Here is a 23,671-nt window from a genome sequence, read left to right as displayed (position 1 = left end):
GTACTTTAAAAGAACGAGCCAAGTAGCCTAATGTTGAGGGTTTTTTTAAAAAAAAAACAACAACAACTAATAAATTGGTTTGTCACGCCTCTGCATGCCCAGGTTTCCTCCCCACATCCCATCTCTCAACCCTAGACAATGTGACACACTGCAAAGGGCTGTAGCTGAATGGCAGAGCATCTGCTTTGCATGCAGGGCATCCCAGGTCCCATACTTGAGATTGCCTGGTGAGTCTGAGAGAGAACAGTGTCTTAAAACCCAGGAGATCCACTGCCAGTCACTGCTGACAGTACTGAGCTGGAGAGAGCAATGGAGTTTAAGAAGTAAGGCACATTTATTAACTTCAGCTAGAATAGGGATAGAACTTGGAAAACCTTGCAATTAATTAATTGTTCACTGTTCCGGCAAACAGCCATAATGGAAAAGCTGTCGCAAAAACTGGAGGTGGCAAGGGGAGAGAAAAAACAATATCATTTTTACACTGTATGGTATGATTTCATTAAATATACAGATGAAACAACACATGGATGAGAAATTCCTATAACTGACATTGCAATATGGTGTAAATAAGCAGGCAGTACTCTTCAGCTCACTCTTATTATCTTGTGCTTTCAGAGTTGATTTATTGAGGAATCCACTGAAGTGGTTTACTGTAATCATCTCATTATTATGTATTGCAAAATAATATGTTTAGAATTTTATCCCCACCCCAGTGATCCATTTTCTGTCAATGTCATGTTTTATGATTTGTGTACAATGCTGTAAGAGAAAAAGAAAAACAGAAGAGCAATGGTGTAACCCACTGTAAGGCAGCTTCCTATGTTCAAATGAACAGCTGTCTCCCAAGAAATGTTTTGCATGAAAAAAAATCAATTATTGGCATCTCCGGGTAGGGCTGGGAAAAGACTCCTATGTGAACCCCAGAAAGCTGCTCCTGCAAGTCCCAGTACTGAGGGCATTTCCAGACTGCTGCTGTTCTGCAGATGGCAGTCAATCACATACCAGCAAGTTCACATTGTGCAACTGGAGTCGATTTTGAGCTCTCATTGCACAACAAACCTGCTTCCCCTATTTTTTTAAAAAATGACTTTTGCAATAAGGAAAGTGATGGAAAGATGTACTGGAAAGTGTGGGATGACATTTGCTTAACACAAATGTGATCTAAACAAATCAGGATGAATGCTTGAAAAATAGGTGGTGCTGCCTAACCTCCCCGAGAACTTTGTGCAAGCAAATCAGGGCAATTTTTCAGTAAACAGATTGTCTAGAAGAGACTTCAATTCAATGAACCAATGGTCTGACTCCCTATCTTTCCTAGGTCTCTATGTCCTGCTGACCGTCGCAATAGGAGGGGTGTCACCTAGAGAGGCCCGGAGGGCTGCCTTCGGCCCCAAGGCCAGAAGTTCCCCTTCACCCTACTTTAGGTTGGTTAAATCGCAGTTTAAAATATCCCTGAGAAGCACAATCTTCTGCATGTTTACTCAGAACAGCAGCCCCACTGGGTTCTGTGAATTTTACTCCTAGGAAAGCATGTTGGCCGAAGTATTTCTATCTTTGACATAATGAACAGCTGGCAAGACTAGATTGGTCAATGAGATTGAGATTTGATTTAGATTTGAGATAATTTAGATTTGAGATAATGAGTTTTATTCCATATGTCAAAGTGCAAAAATCTGGACACAAAAGTTATTGAGTTTTTCGTTGTTCATCTTCTGTCATGGTCTTTCAACACTTCCGTCATGCATGGGCTGCCATACATCCGGATTTTCCTGGACATTCACTGATTTTCTACCCGGATGACGTTTACGAGGGCCGAATACCGCCTATGTCTGGGAAATACAAAACGTATGGCAACCCTAGATATTGTTACCTTTTTAGGTCAACTACAGCCATGTTGATTTTCAAGGTGAGAGCAGAGTAGATTTGAAACCCCTACCTATTAACTGATAAGTACGGTCCTAGTGGGACACTTTAATCACTAGCAGTTAAATATACCACTTTTTGACCATTGAAGTGTGCTTCACTGGCTCTCAGGCAGAAATCCTTGCTGAGTCAAGTGTGTAGCTCTCCATGGTCTTCCATTGCAGTTATGTGAGCAGAGCAGGGAAGTGATTAATAGCAATTGCATTGCTACAATTAAAAAAACAACCCAAATAATAAAAATAAATATTTATTAGGTGTCTCAAAGCAACTTACACAATAAAAATAGAAAGAGCAAAGGTGTTGAGATCAAACATAAAAACAGCAATAAACTCATCCCAAAATATGACTCATGGGTGAGGACTCTGAAAAATGAGTGAAAATGTGACCCACCTGGGTAGGAGCTGAAAAACAAACATAATCATGGGTCACATTTTTGCTCATTATTTGAAGTCCTGGTTGATGGGCCACATTCTTGCTCATTTTTGGGAAACCTGTCCAGCAAGCACCAACTGGCAGCAGCATGTAGAAAGAGGCTGCAGTTTGCACTATTATGCCACCAGATGGCAGCTGTGGGTAAACAGAGAAAGTAATTTTGCAATACAGTGGTACCTCGGGTTACATGTGCTTCAGGTTACAAACGCTTCAGGTTACAAACTCCACTAACCCAGAAATAGTACCTCAGGTTAAGAACTTTGCTTCAGGATGAGAACAGAAATCGTGCTCTGGCAAGCAATGCGACAGCAGCAGGAGGCCCCATTAGCTAAAGTGGTGCTTCAGGTTAAGAACAGTTTCACGGTGAAGAACAGACCTCCGGAACAAATTAAGTACTTAACCTGAGGTACCACTGTACTGTACGGTACTGGGTCACAGGGCAGCAGCAGTAGGTAAAAAGCAGCTGCATTTACAACATTTTGTCACTAGATGGTAGCAGAATGTTGTTTCAAGAGAAAGCAGGTATTTTACTCACTTAACAGAAGGAGGGAGAGGGAAAATGTCAGAGAGGAAAAGGCTGTGGTTACTGTCACAGAGGAATTTGGTGTCCTCCAAGTTAAGCTGTCACGTATCCTCCAGACATCCTCTTCAAAGAAAGAAGGGAACTTCAGATGCCTACCTGAGAAACGTGAGGGACCTGAGTAACTGAGTCTGGATCCTGAAAACAATTCATAGCTGCCTTTCCCACCACCATCAGGTATCCAGAATGGACTTTGTAAGACGCTGACTATCCCCACTGCTTCCTTGAGAGTAAACCAGACCAACTAGGGTGTAGTAAATGGGCTAGCATTAGTAAATTTTTAGAGCCAAAGTTCTTTGGCCTATTTTGCATTCTGTTTTGAACTTTTTCCTGCTTTTCTTGTACAGTGGTACCTCGCAAGACGAATGCCTCGCAAGACAAAAAACTCGCAAGACAAAAGGGTTTTTGGTTTTTTGAGCTGCTTCACAAGACGATTTTCCCTATGGGCTTGCTTCGCAAGACGGAAACGTCTTGCAAGTTTGTTTCCTTTTTCTTAACACCGTTAATACAGTTGCGACTTGACTTCGAGGAGCAACTCATAGAACGCGGTGTGGTAGCCTTTTTTGAGGTTTTTAAAGACTTTGGTGATTTTTGAAGCTTTTCCAAAACTTTCCCGACACCGTGCTTCGCAAGATGAAAAAAATCGCAAGATGACAAAACTCACGGAACGAATTAATTTCGTCTTGCGAGGCACCACTGTATCTTTTATTTTTAATAACATTTCCTGATTGAAGCGCTGAAGTGTGTGATTGCCAACCTCGGGTTTGATGCTTGGCATTCATGCTGCTGGAAGTTTAGGATCAGAGTTGTAAGAGACCAGCATGCTCTTCTGAGATCTGGGTGAGACCCAAGGAGCGTGGGCTGCCTTTACACTCTCACTATATAGGATAAAGCAGCTCTCCTTTCTCCAGGAATTTGTGTGTCTGTTGGACTGAGAAATGGGCAGAGGTAGAGCATGGCCAGCAAGGGTAAAGGTAAAGGTAAAGGGACGCCTGACCATTAGGTCCAGTCGTGACCGACTCTGGGGTTGCGGCGCTCATCTCGCTTTATTGGCCGAGGGAGCCGGCGTATAGCTTCCGGGTCATGTGGCCAGCATGACTAAGCCGCTTCTGGTGAACCAGAGCAGCGCACGAAAACGCCGTTTACCTTCCCGCTGGAGCAGTACCTATTTATCTACTTGCACTTTGACGTGCTTTCAAACTGCTAGGTTGGCTCGAGCCATTAATTGGAGGTTGCTTTAGGATTTATTTATTTTTATGAATTGCACATGTTTCTGGTAATTGTGTGTTTCATTGTGTACAACTCTTGGGAGACCTTTTTGCATAACAACCATCTAACAGATTTAATAAATGTTCCTTATAATTTTTAGTTGTTTGCAAACATATTTGATCGATTCATTGGCTAAACCAGGTTGCATTCCTAGTTAAGAACCTGAACAAGATGCCACAAGACTTCACCAGGTTTTCTGAGCTGCAGGGGGGGGTCACTGCCCCTCATTTTCCTTTATGTCTGCACAAAAGGCATTTTCCCTCTGGGCACAGAAGAGAAGATTCTCTAAGGAGGGAAAGTCATTCTGTAAAATGATGAGGCATGCAGCAGAATGGGTCATAAAATATCCTCCTGAAAGGTTTCTGTAGGAAACTTTATCCAGCATTGATCCAGCCAAGCTTCTGTCTTCCCTTAGAAGAAAAGCAGAAAGCTGCCTTTATACTGAATCAGAACGTTGGTCCATCTAGTTCAGTGTTGTCTACACTGACTGGCAGCTCTACTGCTGAGCTGCAGCCCTTTTCTTAGGCTTATCTTTAAATGTACCCAGCATCAAATAGCCCTCCAAATAGAGATGTCTTCCCACGGAGGTGTGTCCTCTGCAAAGCAGGGCACACGGCCACCCTAGCCATCAGTGAGCAGTGGGTCCTTGGGCAGCCCCTCCTGTCTGCCTTCTTACTTACACCCAATCTGGGAGGCACCGCTTCCTGTCAGCTTCCTCCTCCTCCTAGTCTCAGTATTGCCCTCATAGAACTCAGCAGGGAGGATGGAAACAAAACTAGAATTAAGTGGTTCTGCCTCTCATTTGTTTTGGCGCCACCTACTGTTCAGCTCCCTGCCTGCCACCCTACCAGCCTCAATGGGCACCTGCCACCACTGGAGGGTCCTTGGTTGGGGATAAGGTAAAGGATCCCTGGGCAGTTAAGTTCAGTCAAATTCGACAATGGGGTTCGGTGCTCATCTCTGCTTTCAGGCCGAGGGAGCCGACATTTGTTCACAGACAGCTTTCTGGGTCATGTGGCCAGCATGACTAAACTGCTTCTGCTGCAACGGAACACAGTGACGGAAGCCAGAGTGCACGGAAATACTGTTTACCTTCCCACCACAGCGGTCCCTATTTACGTGCATTGGTATGCTTTCAGACGCTAGGTTGGCAGGAGCTGGGACAAAGCAAAGTGGGTGCCTGACATCCACCTCATTTATAAATGAATCATCTGCATACAAATGGATTGAATTTGCAAACAGGTCATTGACACAAAATGTGGCAGTGGGGCATTATGCTGTTCAGGATTTCACCCTTCCATTTCATTCCATTTCTCACCACCATTTTTCATTGCCCTGCCCCAATAGTCCATCAGCATGGAGGCTGCTGAGCATGCTCACTCCTCATAGGGCTATTATTCCTGCCCCCAACCTTTCCTAAAGGTTATGTGTATGTTTACATAAATCTGGAATCTCCGCAAGCTTGCTGATAACTTCTTTCTTCTGTGCAAATGCTGATTTTATTTGCATTTATTTTAACATTTATTGCCCTACCTTTTCCCCCAAGGAGGTCAAGTCTTCCCTCTCCCCATCCTTTCCTCACAACCCTGTTCAGCTGAGAGACAACGACTGGACCACAATCACCCTGTGAGCAGAATTTGAACCCTGGTCTCATAGTCCTAGTCCATAACACCATACCACCTGTTCCTATATTGCCATCACAGCCTGGACACTGGAAATAGAAGGAATGGTGATAATACACTTGGCATGTGCAGATTAGCTGTATTTCGAAAGTAGTTGGTATCTGGGCAAGGGCAGGGGGATGGAAATCTGTTCACCTATATCATATAGGGCCGCTCCATTTGAAATACACCAAAAGAAATAAATAGACAGGGCAGTTCCCCTGGACAAGATGCATTTATTTTGTGTGTGCAGATGAGAAGACGTTACTGCCAATCAGAAACTCTATTATCGACATATGAATGATAGCGAAAGGTCAAGCTCAGAAAACACAGAGAAAAATACAGTGGCTTTTAAGAATGCAGTGCAAAGTGACAGGTGAAAGTGTGATCCAGGAAACTAGAAGTTCAGGTCTGTGTTTATTCTGCATTTCTCTACAAGACATGGTTTCCTATCTGAGTCTTATCACTGGTCGGGGCCAGTGGTAGCCAAAGTGATGGACCCTCCAGATGTACTTGGACTACAGCTGCCATCATCCTTGACTATTGGCCATGCTGGCCAGGGCTGATGGGAGTTGGAGTCTAACAATGTTAGGGCACCACCAGGAATTCAGGACAGGGGTATCTAATGCAGTGCCCTCAATAAGATGCTGTTATATGACTCCCATGGTCCTTGGCCACTGAGCAGGCTGCCTGGGGCTTGATGGGAGCTTTAGTGCAATGACATCTCAAAGGTGCCATGTTGTTTGGTCTGGATCTTAGATTGTGGGAAAGACCTGAGAGCTGCAGCAGAAAGCAGAGGCATCGTCGCGCATTTTCACGCCGTGTCCCCATTTATTGGGAGAATCCCCCTGAAGGCTTTGCCGGAATTAACCAAGGTGTTTCTGCTGTTGTTTGACGTAGCCCACCACGTTATTGGAACTGCCTCCTGTAAAACAACAATGGGCAGAATAGATGTTAAACGTGAACATTTAAGAATGTGAATCCATTCAAGAATATCATGGTGAGGCTGTTAGAATTCCTGATCTATGATTGCAGTCATGGGATTTTTGTCTTTCACATGACGTGATATATTTTGACTCCACAGAGTGGGAAGTGACGGAGACAGGATGTTTGTGTTACTGTGTTCCGTGAAGTGGGACTATTGTCCTTTGTCCTTTTTCTCTTTGCTGTCTGATGCTAGAGAGAGAGGGAGCCATGTTGCAGTGCTCCGTGTGTGTTTATATGTAAATAAAGTAGATTAGCCAACATACTGAGTTGCTGAGATCTGTCACACGCATGATGCGCAAACTCTGCAGATCCCTAAGTGTGCTGGTGTCGGTTGGCATCAGTCGCTGTGATGTTCGGGCAGAAGAAAGCTTATGAGGCTCCCGAACGATCGACCAGGAGGGAGGGAAGATGCCAGACGGGCATGTGTCTCTGCCAAAGTCCTACTTGAGTGTAGGCTGAACTCCTGGCAGTGTGATGGCCTTATAGAATTACAAGGTGAAGACCTGCTTCGTGGGCAGGACAGTGGGATAGGAAGAGAATAGCAGCTGTTTATGGTACATATGTAGAGCCCTGTTGGATCAGGCCAATGGCCTATCTAGTCCAGCATCCTGTTCTCACAGTGGCTATCCAAATGCCTGTGGGAAACCTGCAAGCAGGATTTGAGCACAAGAGACCTCTCCTTGCCTGTGGTTTCCAGCATTGCTGCCTCCCTCTGTGAAGGCAGAGCATAGCTACCATTACTAATAGCCAATGATAGCCCTCTCTTGCATAATTTTTTCTAATCCTCATTTAAAGCCATCCAAGTTAGTGGTCATCGCTGCCTCCCCTGGAATGAGTTCCATAGTTTAACCACGCAATGCATGAAGAAGAGCCTGCTGGATCCGGCCAAAGGCCAACCTAGTCCAACAAGCTGTTCTCATAGGGCCCAGTCTTTGGGAACCCCATAAGCAGCAGCCCTCTCCCTGCTTGTAGTTTCCAGCAACTGGCTTGGAATCCTAGGAAGGAATTCGTGGTGGTTCAAGTGGACCATTGGATGATTGTTAATATGTCTTGGTTATCTCATTCTGCTCTTGGTTTATATATATTTGTGTGTGTGTGTTTAAACTGACTTTTATTATGCATTAATTATTCTATTGTAACCCACTTTGGGGGCACTTTTCAGGACCAAAAAAGCAATATATATACACGTTTTGAAACAAGCAAGCAAGCAAGCAAGCAGCAATATGCATTTAAGCTGAATTTGTCATGATCCAAATGGTGGAGTCTTACCAAAATATTCCTTGTAATACTTAGGCCTTAGATTCCACCCATCTGGGGAGAAAAACAAATGAAAATGAGCTCCAGATAGTAAAATTGGAATGACTATCTTGCATTGACCACAACATGCTGGCTGGATGTTCTCCTGACTTTGTTGAAACCATTATGTTGCATAGCCCTTTAGAAACGAGGCAGTAACAAATCTGAACTCCGGACAATATAGGGAGCTTACCCAGTTTCCTCTATACCAATGTGTAGCCAATGCAGTGGACTCCAGAAGTTGTGGACCACAACTCCCAATATCCCTGAATATTGGTCATGCTGGCTGGGAATGATGGAAGCTGAAGTCCCAAAAAATCTGAAGGGCACCATGTTGGCTTTTCCTTCTCAATGATCTGCAGAACACTTACAGTCACACTTAGTGTCTGGAAGCCAGAAGTACAGAAGAATCAGAACAGATCAGCATTGACTCGCACATTATGTGTATGGATCAGAGGTGGGGAACCTCAGGCCATGTGGCCCCCGGGCCACCCCACCCCCCATTTGTGCTCTTCTCAAGCACTTTTGCTGGAATGTGTCTTCAATCCTGCTTGCCAAAACGGAGAGGTGTGTGCATAGAAACCTCTGATTTGTGTCTGGCAGAAATGTACCCTGCTGTACACAAGAGTCACGTTTGTTGTTGTTCCACCTCTTGACCCTCAGAAGGTCAAGGGCATGTGATCCCCAGAAGGTGTAGACCTACCAGAGTTCCCACGAAGCTTGATACACTGGCCCCTGTTGGGAATGCCCTCAGCGGCATTGCCAGGATTAATGATGTGGCATTCATATCCTGTTGGGCAGTGAAGAGGTTCATCTCCATCTTCTGTGGTGCTGCATGCTTCGGCTACGGAAAGAGTCATAGGAGAACATGAGAAGGCCCCCACCAGGCCAGGACAAAGGTCCATCTGGCTTAGTGTGTTGAGGCTGCTGAGTTGACCAAGCCATGTTCAAGGATCCTCCCTGCTGGCTTGGTTTGCTGGTTGCCTTCTCAGCCCAAAGGTGACAAGAACATGACATGGATGCAGTTATGTGCCCACAAAACCTCTCTGCTCAGTTATTGGCCCACTATGTCTTTTAATGTTCCTCCCTTGAGCCTTGAACTCAGATCTCTGCCAGGGACAGTTGCAAATCAATTGGCTTTGGGGGGGGGCATTTTTCCTAGTCATTAGATAACCCTGATTGTTCATCTCTATTAGGCTGTGTGAATTAAAGTAGCTTTTCCAAAGGAAGTCCAAAGCCTTGGCCCAAGAGTACAAGGTTGCCAGCTTTCATCCTGCCCCAGCCTCTTCTGCTTTTTAACAGCTGCTTGGTGTGTGGGCATTAGCAGGGGATCACGTTTCTCTCTGTGCTGTGAAAAGTTTTGTGAGTTTATTTCTGCATACTGAAGTGTGTTTAAAAGCACAAGAGCATGCCAATTCATTTTTTCATGATCAACTGGTAACATAAGAGGGGGAGAGAGACACAGAGAGAGAATCTTGCTAGAAAAGAGACCAGGTTAAGTTAGCTTTTGCTGCCTTTCTCTGGGGAGCCATTAGCAGAGAACCATCATGCAGTGTCAGAGTGTCTCCACTTCAAAGGACCAGAGAGCAGACAGAGTCTTTGCCTGAGACTCTGGAAAGCGGCTGCCAGTCAAAGTAGACATTACTGGTCTGGATGGGAGGAAACTTCCTATTGTTACACACACTCCACTCTCCAAGTGGAGATTTCAGGGATTCCAGCAAATTGGTCAGTTTGGGTTTCCTTGGAATGAAGGTCACTAGAGATGATGGTATATTTTTATTTGTTTACACATATGCAGAAGCTGGGCATAAGATGGAAGAGCTCGTAGTATTAAAACTCTAACAGATTTTGCTTCTCCACTAGGTTTCTTGCTGGGGGTGTGTCTGTGCCCAAAGCCACAGCTGGGGGTTCAGCACAGAGAGCAAACCAGACCTCTGTGTCTTCCTAGCTCCAGTCAAGACCAGCTCAGGTCTGTTGTCTTACACTTGTTTATTGCATCACCTCCAGACAGGTGAGGGGAGAAGCCCTGCCTCCTGGAAGTATCTCTAGCTAGTAGTATTTGTACTGTTTAGACATGAAAAGAAATACCGTATTTTTCGCCCTATAGGACGCACCGGCCCATAGGACGCACCTAGTTTTTTTGGGGGGAAATAAAGGGAAAAAAATTACACCCCCCCCCAGCAGTGGCTTCAGCGCGCCCCACGCTCCGGGCAGCAGGCTGCTATCTGCAGCCTAGGGAGCCCTGCGGAACTCCCGCGAGCTCCCCAGGCTTGCTGATAGCTTCCTGAAGCCTGGAGAGCGAGAGGGGTCGGTGCGCACCGATCCCTCTCGCTCTCCAAGCTTCAGTGAAAGCTTGCATTCACCCCATAGGACGCACACAGATTTCCCCTTCATTTTTGGAGGGGAAAAAGTGTGTCCTATAGGGTGAAAAATACGGTACTTTGCAGGCCTAGCTAGAGTCCTTAAGAAAGAGACTGGTCTGACCATTTTACCAGAATCCTCACCCATCCTACAATGCTACAACCAAATTGGGAAACATATTTGTAGAGCACTATCAATATTCTGACACCTTCCAAATGATGCACACATTTTTCTGACCTTGTAAAACTTCTTCCGGTCCGTCGAGAAGCCAGCCATTTCCACCCAGCCAGCGTGGCTTGGGCTGAACCAACCAATCCAAAACTGTTCCAAGAAACCAGACATTGTTACGGAGAATGAGAACACTGAAAAGTGAATAGAAGAACTCAAGGATTGCTTTGCTATGATGGATCATTGGTTACTGCCACTCAGTAATCTGTCAATTGACAGTGGGCAGATGGATACTCCAGGGAAGTTCATGAGCAGGGGGATGGTGGTGGTATTTTCCTCCTTGACTGCATTCAGACATGCAGAACATTGCACTAGCTTTCCTGATTATAATGCTAGTGCTTCTGTTCTGGTTTCTAACGTTGCTTTCACATGGCAGTACCTGTAGCATTGGGCAACGGTGGCTTTTTGATCAATATACCTGCAGGTCATGCTAAATGTCATTCACATGGTGATGAACAACGTTGGCACACACCGTTGGACAACGTGTGTTCTCCCACACCCTTTCAGCACATGTGTGCTTCTGTTCCCCCATTATCCCCCCATGAAAAAAACAGGAAAGGCCTTTCCTCCCATGGTTTTCTGGGTTAATGGGCTTCCAAATGGATATTTTCTGGAAGTAATTAACACAGAACTGAGCGATAAGCTTCCACTATGTTCTGCTAGATTTCCAGAAGTGGCTTTTATGTCATTTGAAATCTCATAGATCATAGAATCACAAAGTTGGAAGGGACCCTGACAATCATCTAGTCCAACCATCTGCAATGCAGGAATATGCAGCTGCTTCTTACAGAGATCAAACCTGCAACCTTGGCATCATTAGCACCACACTGAGCTATCCCAGGGTCAAATATAAAGTGGGAATTAACAGGTAGGGAAACACTGGGGAAACAGAATAAACTGCTGTGGGAATTCAGCCTTAACACTCAACATCTGATACCATGCAGCTGAAGCTGGAAGCAGCACTTACCATATTTTGATCTGCCAAAGGCAGACCTCCATGTATTCCTCTGATCAAATATTTTATGCTAGAGAGCAATAACACCCTTTCTCTCTCTCACCCCTCATCTGGTCCAGCACGACATATTATGGACTGACATACCTGGAGGTGGGGGCACCGACTCCAGGCAAGCATAGATGCACCCGTTGTAGCAGCAGCGCTTGTGTCTCTCGCACTCGGAGTCCGAGCGACAGCTGGGCACCTCGCACGCTCGGTCAGGCAGTGTCTGCGGTGGAGGGGGGCAGCGGTCGTTCTTCTGGTAAGGTGTTCCATGGGAATGAAGGGGGTACTCGTAGTCCTAAAAGAGGTAGAACATATCCAGTCTTTATTGAGCATTTATTCTGATTTGTTTGTGGGGAGTACTTGGGGGAAATAGGGCACTGCCCCACCAGCCTCATTCTGCCCCCAGCCACTCCTCACCTGTCTGATTTCATACTTACAAGCAGTCCAAGGGGTTGGCACTGCCTGCTAACTTCCTCCTCCCTAGTCTCAAAACTAGAATCAGTTGGCTCTGCCTCTCATTGGCTTTGGCTAGCATTGGCTCTGGCGCCACCTACTGTTGATCTTCCTCCTTTCCAACTTGCCAGTCCCGATGGGCACTATTTTGGGGACATCATCTATTGCACACTCATCCTGATTTGCTTGTGGGGGTGGTAATACAGCTTCCTGTTCATCATTTTTTCATTCCACATTTTTCAATGCACTTCCCCATCACTTTCCCAACTTCAAGAGCCCATTGTTGATTCTGTATCCAGGGCAGCTGTCTACCAACTCCACCTGGTACGCAGGCTGAGACCCTACTTGCCCGCTGACTGTCTGGCCAGAGTGGTGCATGCTCTAGTTATCTCCCGCTTGGACTACTGCAATGCGCTCTACGTGGGGCTACCTTTGAAGGTGACTCGGAAACTACAACTAATCCAGAATGCGGCAGCTAGACTGGTGACTGGGGGCGGCCGCCGAGACCACATAACACCGGTCTTGAAAGACCTACATTGGCTCCCAGTACGTTTCCGAGCACAATTCAAAGTGTTGGTGTTGACCTTTAAAGCCCTAAACGGCTTCGGCCCAGTATACCTGAAGGAGCGTCTCCACCCCCATCGTTCTGCCCGGACACTGAGGTCCAGCGCCGAGGGCCTTCTGGCGGTTCCCTCATTGCGAGAAGCGAAGCTACAGGGAACCAGGCAGAGGGCCTTTTCGGTGGTGGCGCCCGCCCTGTGGAATGCCCTCCCATTGGATGTCAAGGTGATGGAAAACTACCTGACATTCAGAAAACATCTTAAGGCGGCCCTATTCAGGGAAGCTTTTAATGTATGATATTTTAGTGTTTTTTGGTTTCTGTGGAAGCCGCCCAGAGTGGCTGGGGAGACCCAGCCAGATGGGCGGGGTATAAATAATAAATTATTATTATTATTATTATTATTATTTTGTTTAAGTGGATTTCTTGTGTTTGGATGACAGAACACATTCATTCACAAACTCAATTTTCCTAGTATATTCTTGAATCCCTCCTGCAAAATACATGCGGTCTGGAGGTGGCCTTAGAACAAAATATATCAGTATTTTATGTTGCACATTAATCGTGGAATTCTGATATATGTTTTTGGTTCCAGTATAATTTCAGTTCTAGAAAGTCCAGGGAAGCCACAATGAGTCTCATAATTCATGTTCAAACACCATGCTCTATTTTTTATTTTTTACTTTTTACTTTAAAAGGGGGACACTTTTGGAGGAGGGGGTAGGGTGGCTCCTTAGGTATTGCCAAGAAAGAAAGATAAAAGAGGACACAGATTTGCACTGCATGCCCTAGTTAATGTATAGGTATACATATAAATTTAAAAATAATGACTATAATTTAAACAGAAATATAATATATCTCTCCAAAGTAGGGACGACTCTGTCCAGGTGAGCTGTATGGCTCCTGTTCTCTCTTCTTAGCGAGTTTTATCTTTCAACCAGACTTGGACCAAACAACCCTTAAAATAGAGGACTCCTTCAAACAGAGGACTGTAAAACAGAGGGGGGGGGGATTCCTAATTTTTGAAGATAATCATCCAAAGTAGAAACTTCCCAGTTCAGGGTTTTACATGTTTCTCCCCTGCAACTACTTCCAAACCTACCAACTGAATGTAACTGAGATGTTGTTAACCATTTTAATTAGAAGTGTAAATTTTTTTTTTCAATAAACTATGCAGCCTTAACTTCAGCCATTAAGATTTTGAGGGTTGTCTGCATTACTCAGATGGTCCAGCAGATGGCGCTAACTGGCAGCGATAACAGCCATGAAGAGCCCTTAATTTAGGGACCATCCATTAACATGTATTGCGCTTTCAAAAACTTTTCGTAATCCTCCCATTACACTTTGCTACATTTTAAACTGACACTTCCTTCTTCCTTTGTCACACCTTGGTACACCCTTTTAAATCTCCGTGTGGGGGGTGGGGGATGCATTTTGTTTCTAGTGAAAGATTGTTTGCCCCTCTATTCGAAAGCTAAAGTTGCACGTCAGCCGGTTGAAGATTTTGTTATACCTCAATGTGTTTTCCAAGGTGTATTTATTTTTATGCCGTGATTATCTACTCCAGAGGAGGTGAAATCCAGCCCAAGGGCCAATCTTGGCTCGCCAGGGAGTCCAGATTGCTCCATAAAGGCCATTCAGCTGATGTCACAGGAGGAGGTTGAATCCTGGTAAGATCTGCTTTGTCTGTGCATTCTGTGCGGGGAACAGGCTGGCAAAGCAGACCTGTGCAGCCAGAAGGTTTGAAGCCCCCACCTATCAGCTGATGAGCAAAGAGTTCGTTCCTATAGGGTGCTGCTTCCCTCCTGTATCACAGCCTTTTCCAACTTCTCCAGAAGTTGTTGGACTACAACTCCCATCATCCCTAGCTAGCCAGGTTAGGGATGATGGGAGTTGTAGTCCAACAACACCTGGGGACCCAAGGTTGAGAAAGCCTGCCCTAATGGAAAGGGCACATGCAGCCTTGGGGCGAACCTACACCCATGGTTTTTAAAGTTAAGGAGGTGTTAAGGAACGGCTTTCATAATCCGGTATTAAAATGTGACACCTGAAGGCACCGCAGAGCAACCAGCAACCAGCGAAACAGCATTTTCATTAAAAATGGTAATTTCATTACCATTACAAAGGTAAGAAACACTTCATTTTACAAGTATGCCCTGTGATGTTTTAGAACAATATATCTAACATAGTTCTAACAATGCTAAACAAATCAGTGTAGATCCAGCTATCAACCCCATGTTGCTCCTTAAACCTAAGACAGCATGGGGCTGTTTGCAAAAGGGCATTCAAACAGCCCCACACTGTGTTCTGGGGTGTCAAAAGTCAGGGCTTTCAAGTATTGCATCACCTGACATCACTACGATGCCTGGTGACTGAGAGGTGGGCAGCCCCACCCACCTGTCAGATTGGGCCTCTGAGGGTGGAGAGATGAAGATCTGGCCTGCTGGCCAGAAAAGCTTTCTCACCCCTCATAGAATTGCAGAGTTGGAAGGGATACCCAGAGTCATCCAGCCCAACCCCTGTAATGCAGGAATCACAACTAAGGAATCCCTGACAGATGACAATCAAACCTGTTTAAAAACCTCCAATGAAGGAGGGCGCATTGCCTTCTGAGGTAGTCCATTCCCCTGATCTGGGACTGTAAACTGATTGTAATAATCTGGATTTTATGCTACGATGGGTCCTTCTTTGTGGGGTATAAAGACAGAAATAGCACAGCTGCCTGAATTTTTCGAGTCTCTTTAGGTTGTGGTTATGGAAGGCACCCTTTCATTTGAAAATTTGCCAAGACATTTCTAGATCTTTTGCCTCTGTAACAATCATGGCTCATAGCCATTCATAGACTAATCATCCAGGAATGTGTCGACTCTAGTGCTATTTAAGTCATCAAAGTTAACAGTCATTCCCACATCTCGTGGAAATGAAGTGCATTTGTTTAAAAAGAAGACCATTTAATAGTCCTAATAAACTTTTTGCAAGGGGGCACAAACTCTTTGCAACCCCCCCCCATACTTTAAAAAATCTCCCTTTGGATAAAAGTATTGGTGTGGTGTGGATTCTGAAAGCAGACAGTAGAGTCAGATGCTGAGCCTAGAAGAAGTTCATTCAAGTTTATATCATAAATGAAGTTAATTATCTCTTCTTTGTGATGACAGGCCTTGATCCCCTCCTGCCCCCACCATGTCTCATATGCCCAGCAGTCACGATCTCCCCCCAACCAGTTCTAGTCAAATACGAAAAGCGTACCTGAGATATTTGAGATACCTGACATACCTGACTGTGGCTCTCATTGATCAGAAGGAGCCAGGGGTCACTCCCTACTGAGCCTTAAAAAATCTGGGCTGCCCTTGTTTAAGAATGGCATGGCTTGTTTGTTTGTTTGTTTGTTTTTTTGTTTGTTTGTTTGTTTGGATGTGTCGAGGAAGAGCGCAGAGTGCAGACTGCTAGGAAAAAAGCATACTCACAAACACACCTTGGCTACCTTAAGAGCAACAAAACCCCAGAGCCCCACCAATTAGCGTTTCAATGAAACAGGAATGTAGGAAGTTGGCTTATACAGAGCCAGAACACCTGCAGATTTAGCTCAGTATTTTCCACACTGACAGTTGTCCAGGGTTTCAACAGGGGTCTCTCTCAGCCCTACCTTGAAATGCTGGGGATTAAACCTAAGGCCTGCATGCAAGAAAGATGACTTTCCACTCACCTGTGGCCCTTTGCAATGTTGTCTTCCCTTTAATAGTTTTCTGATGCAATTTCTTACCCTATTAATGGACAAATAATGGTTGGGGAGATGGGAGGCAACACTTTTATGTGGGAAGGTGTGTGTGTGTGTGATTGTGTGTGTCCGTGCAAATGATCTAGACTGGGTCTTTTGTGTCTAGCCTCTCCATCTCCCACCTTAACGGCAACCAGCTCCTTGCCCCACACCCCCAAGGCAGTATTTCATTTTTGTCTCCTGGTACACCCGCCTTTGCTCACACATCCTTTTAATCTAAGAACATCTGGGGTCTTTTCCAGTTCAGTAGCACCTGGATGACAGGTAAGCTGGAAAGAACATATCCTGGAGGGTTTGGGCACCGTGCCTAATTGTCATGTATTACCATACTGTTAACATTGTTCCTGTTCCACTGTGTCATTCCTCTGGGCTGAGATTATGCAGCTACACACACACACAAAATCCACAGACACACCAAGCTCTATTTTTATCATAGTACATGATATAAATGATGTTGACAAACTATATCTGATTGCCATTATATTTATGAGACAAAGCCCCATTGTTCCAGTATGCAAACAACACCTCTAGAAGATGCCTGTCTGTTCACGTCTAGCTTATTGTAAGTCCCTGCAGTCTCCGGAATATTCTGTTGCAATTTTAATCCTTTCTCAGTTTCTCCCAGGATTGCTCCTTTGTATTGAATACCTTCAATCTGTCTTTTCTTCTGGTACCAGCTAGGTTTCTTCCATTCCTTATCATCAATAAAACTGGAGGTAAGCACCCTCATTTCCACCTCTGACTTTATCATAGGAGGGCTAATACCATGTTCTGCCAGTAGGTGTCACTCTGTATGGTTTCTCTTAGCATAAGAAGGTTATTGCTGCATTCTGCCACTAGGGGGTCACTTTTTGACAAATTGCTTTGCTTCATTATGGTTAACACATGGATCAGTAATGCTTTGCTCCAGGTAGCACCAGAAACTCCCATGTGTTCATCCATGCAGACAGAATTCATGTTTTAGAAAAGAGGCCTTTAGGTGAACCCATGGTTGAGTTTTGAGTATATTGCATATAGTATATTGTATTTTAAAATGGGGTTTCAGAGTTTTTAGGGGGGTTTGAATGTTTTATGTAGATTTTCAATTTCATTGTTCTGTATGGTACAATGACAATAAAGATCGTATATCGTATATCGAGTTGAAAGTGGGCTTTCTGACTCTTTCTTCTCCAAATGAAATGTGTGTGTGTGTGTGTGTGTGTGTGTGTGTGTAATGTGGGCGTTTTGGGGAGGATATGATGGAGTGGAAAGGTATATGCATTTATAAAACATGCTAACATGTTCACAGCCCCTTACATGCACAATGTTTTGAAATCATTTCAACAGAATGATCATAATAGTGTGATGTTGAGTTCCAATGAAATTCATTTGAAGAAGTGGCCAGCCACATTCTAGCTGTGAACTCAAAGTTTCAGGCAGGGCGGGGGAACTAAAAAAAAGGACCCATCAACACATCTGTAGAACAGATGATGGTTCGTGCAATGCTTTCAGATCCATGTTATCTGCATGTATCTAAATTCATGGCAACTCTCTACACCATTCTTGTTGGATTATTAATTTTAAAAAGCTACCCGACCGTATTCTTAGTAATAGCGTATTGAACCCATTGGGACCTGTTGACTTGCATTTCAGCATGAACCCACTTAATTCACAGCTCCCAAAACAATATGCAAACTGAAAGACAGCCATCCTTTATTTGCACATTTCTGAATTTGCAGTGGAGTTTTCCAGCCGAGTCGTGTGCAAAAATGCACATAGTAGAGAAAAGTGTGCATAAAAATCCATATAATAATGAAAACAACTTACAGAAATGGATTTTAGAGAAAAGCACTTGCCAAAATGCATACATATTAGACAAAATTGCATAAAGAAGCATGTCTGTTAGGAGGACTGACCACTAAAATGCTGGGTGAATTTTTGAGAGGACCTTTTAAAAATAAATAAATCACAAACTGATAGGGAAATTCAGATAAGTGAAATTCAGATGTTTTTGATTTTTGATTTTTTGCAGGGTGGGTGTGGGCGAGGGGACCTGTGAAATGGAAACTGACAGATTCTCCCACCTATTTCTGAATAAGTGTTTCAGACCTGAGTGTTTCTGTTCTTGACCTAATGGACCACATAGAAGCAAAATTGTGCAGAACCTGTCTACTAATAACAACTCCCTTCCCTTCCAATCTAATTTATGAGTGGACTTTAAAAGTAATCAATTCCCTGACCTAAGTCCCGCTGAAATCACTCCTTTTAACGTCTTCCTTTTTCAAGGAGAGCCCTCTCTGCTGCCTTTTGATCACTTTCCGTTCTTAGTAATCCTAGAGAGTTCCTGCTAACAATAATAGGAAATGAGCTTTCAAGGAAACTGCGATTAAAACGCCTCGTCTTTTCAACCTCAAACAATACTTGAGGCCCTTTTGACTTCCACCTGACCTACAGTAGATTTCCTCTCTGAAGAAGCTCAATCCCACCCAATACCGCTTGGCTCCTGTCCAGTGCTGCTTTTTTCAGGGGGGGGGTGCAGGGGTACGCATACCCCTAAACATTTTGTGAATCTTTGTACTTTTGTCCACTTACTGTATTTATTTTCCCCAATTTGAACTATGTATAAAATGGTGATTTTCTTGAGTCAAAATGAGAGCACCCATAAACATTTTTTTTAGGAAAAAAAAGCACTGCTCCTGTCAGTATATATCACTGCACACACCCCAATCTGTTAGCGCCAAGAGACCCTAAGGCAGTGATGGCCAAACTTGGCCCTCCAGCTGTTTTGGGACTACAATGCTCATCATCCCTGACCACTGGTCCTGTTAGCTAGGGATGATGGGCGTTGTAGTCCCAAAACAGCTGGAGGGCCAAGAAGTTTGGCCATCACTGCCCTAAGGGCTCAGTTTCCTTAGACTGAAGGCCAATGAAGTCTCTGGTGTCTTTAATACACACATACACACACAGAGAGAGAGAGACAGAGAGAGAGAGAAAGAGAGAGAGAGAGAGAGAGAGAGAGAGAGAGAGAGAGAGAAAGAAAGAGAGAGAGATTGAGAGAGAGAGAACCTGAGCACAAGATGGAAGAGCAGCAGTAACACTCCATCATATCATGCTTCCCCATTAAGTTTGGGATCCCCAAAGCCATAGTTTTGGATTAAGCACACACAGCAAGGCAAACCTTTGCATCTCTTTCTAGCTTTCAGCTCCAGCCAGACTAAAAGCTAGTTTCCAGCCAGCTGAGAGGGTGGAGGCTGGAGGGCTACCCATCTCCTAAGAAAGTATCACCACCCAGTTGTCTCTATGGCAACACACCTGTTCTTTACCAGCCATTTAGACATGCACATAAAAACACAAGAGCCTATTGGATCAGGCCAGTGGCCCATCTAATACAGTGTTCAGTTCTCATAGTGGCTAACTGGGTGCCTGAGAGAAACCCACAACCAGGACCCAAGCATCCCTATTCCCCTCAGCTCCCAGAGTGGTTTAGCAACCACTCCCTCGTCCCAGGGAACTCTAAAAATTGCAACTTTGTGGGGGGAAATTGGGTTCTCCTAATAGCTCTCAGCGCCCTTAACAAACAATGGCTCCCAAGATTCTTTGTGGGAAGCAATGACAGCTGAAAGTGGCGTGATTTTGGGGGGAATGGTGCAGATGGGGCCTAACCTAGGATTGGCTCTCTCTACCCAGCCACTTTCCTTCAACTCTGTGGTCATTATCCTGCCTCTCTCTGCAATATCAAAGCCTGGCTAGTCAGGGCCAGAATTATGAGCGAGATGTATGAATGCTCCCTAAGGTTAAACCCATCTTCTCAAGCCTCTCTGTTGCAGGCATAGAAACCTCCAGTGCTCTTGCTGCTTTGATGTAAGCAATGACAGAAAGGGCGCAGCCGTGGATCTGGATGGATGTGGCTATGAGTCCTCCCACTTCTGGGAATCGGATGTGGGTGTGTGCATGTCATGCTTGGAGCTGATGTACTGTTATGTGCGTCTGATAATTGACTTTAGGTTACAAGTCTAGCCGCACTTTCCTGGAGCAAACCCCATGGAATTCAAAAGGATTTACTTCCAAGTAGATTCAGTTAGGCTTGCACTGTCATTGCATTTATTATTATTTTTTTGGGTATCTGTTTTTGCATTAATGTGCTGCTCTGGAGACCTTTGGGTCAAAAGGGGGCATATAAATCAACCATCATGTCCTACCCTGCAGTTTTCATACTATGGGGCCTGCTTATGTCCTGCACTGAAACCAAGTCCCAGCGACGAGCCCACCCTCTGGAAAAGACCTGTCTACATTTCTCCTTGGGGTATATTCAAAGACAGTGGTCCTTCAACATGCAAGAGGGTGGGCAGCAAGGGAGGGAAATCCTGAACCTTGCCAGCTCAGCATATTGCATGATTGGCAGCTTGCCCAAAGTGCAAATACCATGAAGGCATCTTTGGAAGAGGAGAGGCAAGTAACAGCAAGCTTCCTAAACACACACACACACACACACACACACACACACACACAATCCAGAGAGATCTCCAGAATGCAAGAGAAGAGAGAAGATGGCAAGTTATAGTGTCAGATCAGAAGCTGGGAGACCAGGGTTCAAATCCCCACTGGGCCATGAAACTAGCTGGCTTTGGGCCAATCACAGTCCGGCACTCTAACCTGTTTGTGGATGAAATGGCAAGCAGGGGAAGAACCATGGATTCCACCTTGAGCTCCTTGGAGGAAAGGCGGGTTAGAAACAAAGGAAATAAAAGAGTCACTGCAGGAGCCCTCTCTCCAATTTTAAAATAAGAATAATATATATACACCAGAAGGCAAGACCAAAAGTAAGAAGAGGCCTTCTGGGGTCCATCTAAAGGCCCATCTATTCCAGCATCTAACTGGCAGTCAGAACAGCCTAGCATACATAAATACTCATTCAGTTAATGTAATGATCAAGACATCCATATTAGTGTCACATCAAAAGCACAGATTCATAGAGGAGAAATACTAGGGATGCAGTCAACCCGAAGAATTCAGTAATTTGAAAACAATTGATCACACACGCAGGCACAAAAGAATCAATGCTTCATATAAGCATTCCCAATTAAACAAACAAGAAATCATCAGAGTAGGCAACCCCCTAATAAATTTAAAGAAATGTGTATTCCATTTCAAGACCACATCTGACCTTACACTTTATTTTCACTTATATGGCTGCATTGAATCTGCTCTGCTCATATAATTTCCTGGCTTTTTAGTAAAATTATAAACATATGTCCCTCTTAATTATCACTGTTTTTAAATGTTATTGAAAGTAAAATCAGCTGCTCTATGTATCTAGGTCCCAATTGAATTCAATGTGGTTTAGTCCCAGGTAAAAAGGGTAAGGTTGCCATCTTAGACTTTAAAAATGATTTGTGGCTATTTTTATGTAAGAACGCAAGAGCCCAGCTGGATCAGGTCAGTGGCCCCTTTAGTCCAGCATCCTGTTCTCACAGTGGCCAACCAGATGCCTGTGGGAAACTCACAAGCATCTGTGGTTCCCAGCAACCAGCATGCATAAAGTATTACTGCCACTGAAAGTAGAGGCAGAGCATAATTTTGTGGAATCTATATCTTCTACCCTGTGTTGAGATCCTCTTTATGAAAGGCAGGTTATAAGTAATAATTCTAAGGTACCAATTATGTCTTATGTGTCCCTTAAAATTGAATAGGGACCTTCAGGGTGTGAGTTTACCCCCTGTCTGCATATTCCCAATCAAACCTCTGGTTCTTGGTTATTTAGCCCTGTGTTATAGATTATTTCTCTCCTTTATTCATTTATTTGCAGAGAGGAGAGCTGCAGAAACTGAAACGGGGGTGGTTTACAAGATTTTTAAAAAGGGGGGGGAAGTGATTTCCTGGCAAATAATACTCATAGAGTAGACCCAAATCCATTGATCTACTGGGTAACCTCGAAAGATGCCCCATTTCTTTTGCTTGTGCACCTCTGGTTTTTCCTTTAAGGAAGACCCAATGCATTATCCATCCCCAAATGCAACACACTTCTTCAGGACACAGGAAGCTGCCTTGCACTAAGTCAGCCCACTAAATCCATCTAGCTCAGTACTGTTTACACGGGCTGGCAGTGGCTCTCAAGGGTTTCAGGCAGAAAAGCCAAGGATTAAACATGGGCCCTTCTGCATATTCTACCAATAGACTATGCCCCCTCCCCCCCGCACCTCTGGTTTCCCTGCCCTCCACCTTCCAAGCCAAATCTACTTACATCATATTTCTCTGCCAGCTTCAGGTGTGAAGCTCTTCTCCAGCGCTTTTTTCCACAGCAGCAATGTGGGGATAGGAGAAGCGTCAAGCACAAAGCAACCACCAAGAAATGCTGTCTGCACCCCATTCTGACACACGCACAGACCCGTCTCTTCTCCTTACACCGTGAACAAATAAAAACTCCCCGACTCCAAATTCAGCAAGGACGAGGCTGGCTTCAGATTTCTTTAGAGCAGAAAGGGGAGGTTGGTTTTGGTCAGGCAAAAGTCGAGCTCAGCCAGTCCCTTGCATGCAAGCACACACAGCTATTAGTCCTAAAAGACGGCTGTAGGAGCTCTGGGTGCGACTGAGAATGTTGTCGGAGAAGTTTCGTGCTCCAAGTTTGATCAGGTTGTCCGATGTCGCAGCTGCTCCAACGGCTGTGCCCCCCACCTCCCTGGAAAGATGGAAAGATTATTTTTAGACCTTTGTTTCAACATCTGGCACTCCTAGAGAGAGAGAGGCCCATTCAAAGCCAGAGAGAACGAGAGGATCAGATGACAGCTGCTGTAAGGAGGGAATGGGGGGGGGGGTTTAGCCGAATTTGTTTTTTGTTTTTTAAAGGTCTCCAAGGAATAGGCAGGGCAAGCGCAAGCAAAATCTCTCAAGTCTTCCCATGGCAAGGCTCCCCGTCATGACTAGTGTAGTCAGTTTCTTTTTCGATCAGTTTCTCGTTTTTCCAATCTTGTGTTTGGTTCTCTGCATCTGTTTTCTAATTGATTTTTTTTAAAGTCCTCAATAAAATTCATAAGCATTTTTCTGCATTTTTCTCCTAATATGCACATATTAGTACACAATTTCTTCGAATATATCTGTTTTGCAAAGCAATTTCATCTAGGATCATGGATTTTTGGATGTTGTTTTTCACGGACATATATGCATTTTTACC

At 44.6% G+C, this 23,671-nt stretch overlaps 1 protein-coding gene and 1 long non-coding RNA gene across 2 annotated transcripts; one reads left to right on the top strand and one right to left on the bottom strand.

Moving 5' to 3' along the window:
• The first annotated feature begins 1,311 nt into the window (after positions 1–1,311).
• Positions 1,312–6,791, top strand: LOC309537901. Its single transcript, XR_014222054.1, has 2 exons — positions 1,312–1,424; positions 2,995–6,791. It is a non-coding gene; the product is annotated as an uncharacterized lncRNA (long non-coding RNA).
• WFDC1 (WAP four-disulfide core domain 1) lies at positions 6,082–23,285 on the bottom strand. The gene is made up of 6 exons (XM_082233026.1): positions 22,745–23,285; positions 11,837–12,032; positions 10,747–10,830; positions 8,852–8,992; positions 8,122–8,163; positions 6,082–6,790 (listed from the first exon to the last, which is right to left on the bottom strand). Exons 1-6 carry the CDS (start codon positions 22,868–22,870, stop codon positions 6,732–6,734), a joined length of 648 nt encoding a protein of 215 aa, XP_082089152.1. The 5' UTR covers positions 22,871–23,285; the 3' UTR covers positions 6,082–6,731.
• Positions 23,286–23,671: the final 386 nt, after the last annotated feature.

Source organism: Podarcis vaucheri (assembly GCF_965113315.1).
Source record: "Podarcis vaucheri genome assembly, chromosome: 7".
NCBI classification, from domain to species: domain Eukaryota; kingdom Metazoa; phylum Chordata; class Lepidosauria; order Squamata; family Lacertidae; genus Podarcis; species Podarcis vaucheri.
Note: the sequence above shows the minus strand (reverse complement) of the source record. Positions and strands in the feature narration are given on the sequence as shown.

Coding starts and splice junctions, on each gene's coding strand:
- WFDC1 (XM_082233026.1), bottom strand. CDS start 22,870: ATGGGGTGCAGACAGCATTTCTTGGTGGTTGCTTTGTGCTTGACGCTT. Junction 12,033..22,744: donor AGCTGGCAGAGAAATATGAT/GTAAGTAGATTT, acceptor TACCTCTTTTAG/GACTACGAGTACCCCCTTCA. Junction 8,164..8,851: donor CAAGCTTCGTGGGAACTCTG/GTAGGTCTACAC, acceptor TTTTCTCCCCAG/ATGGGTGGAATCTAAGGCCT.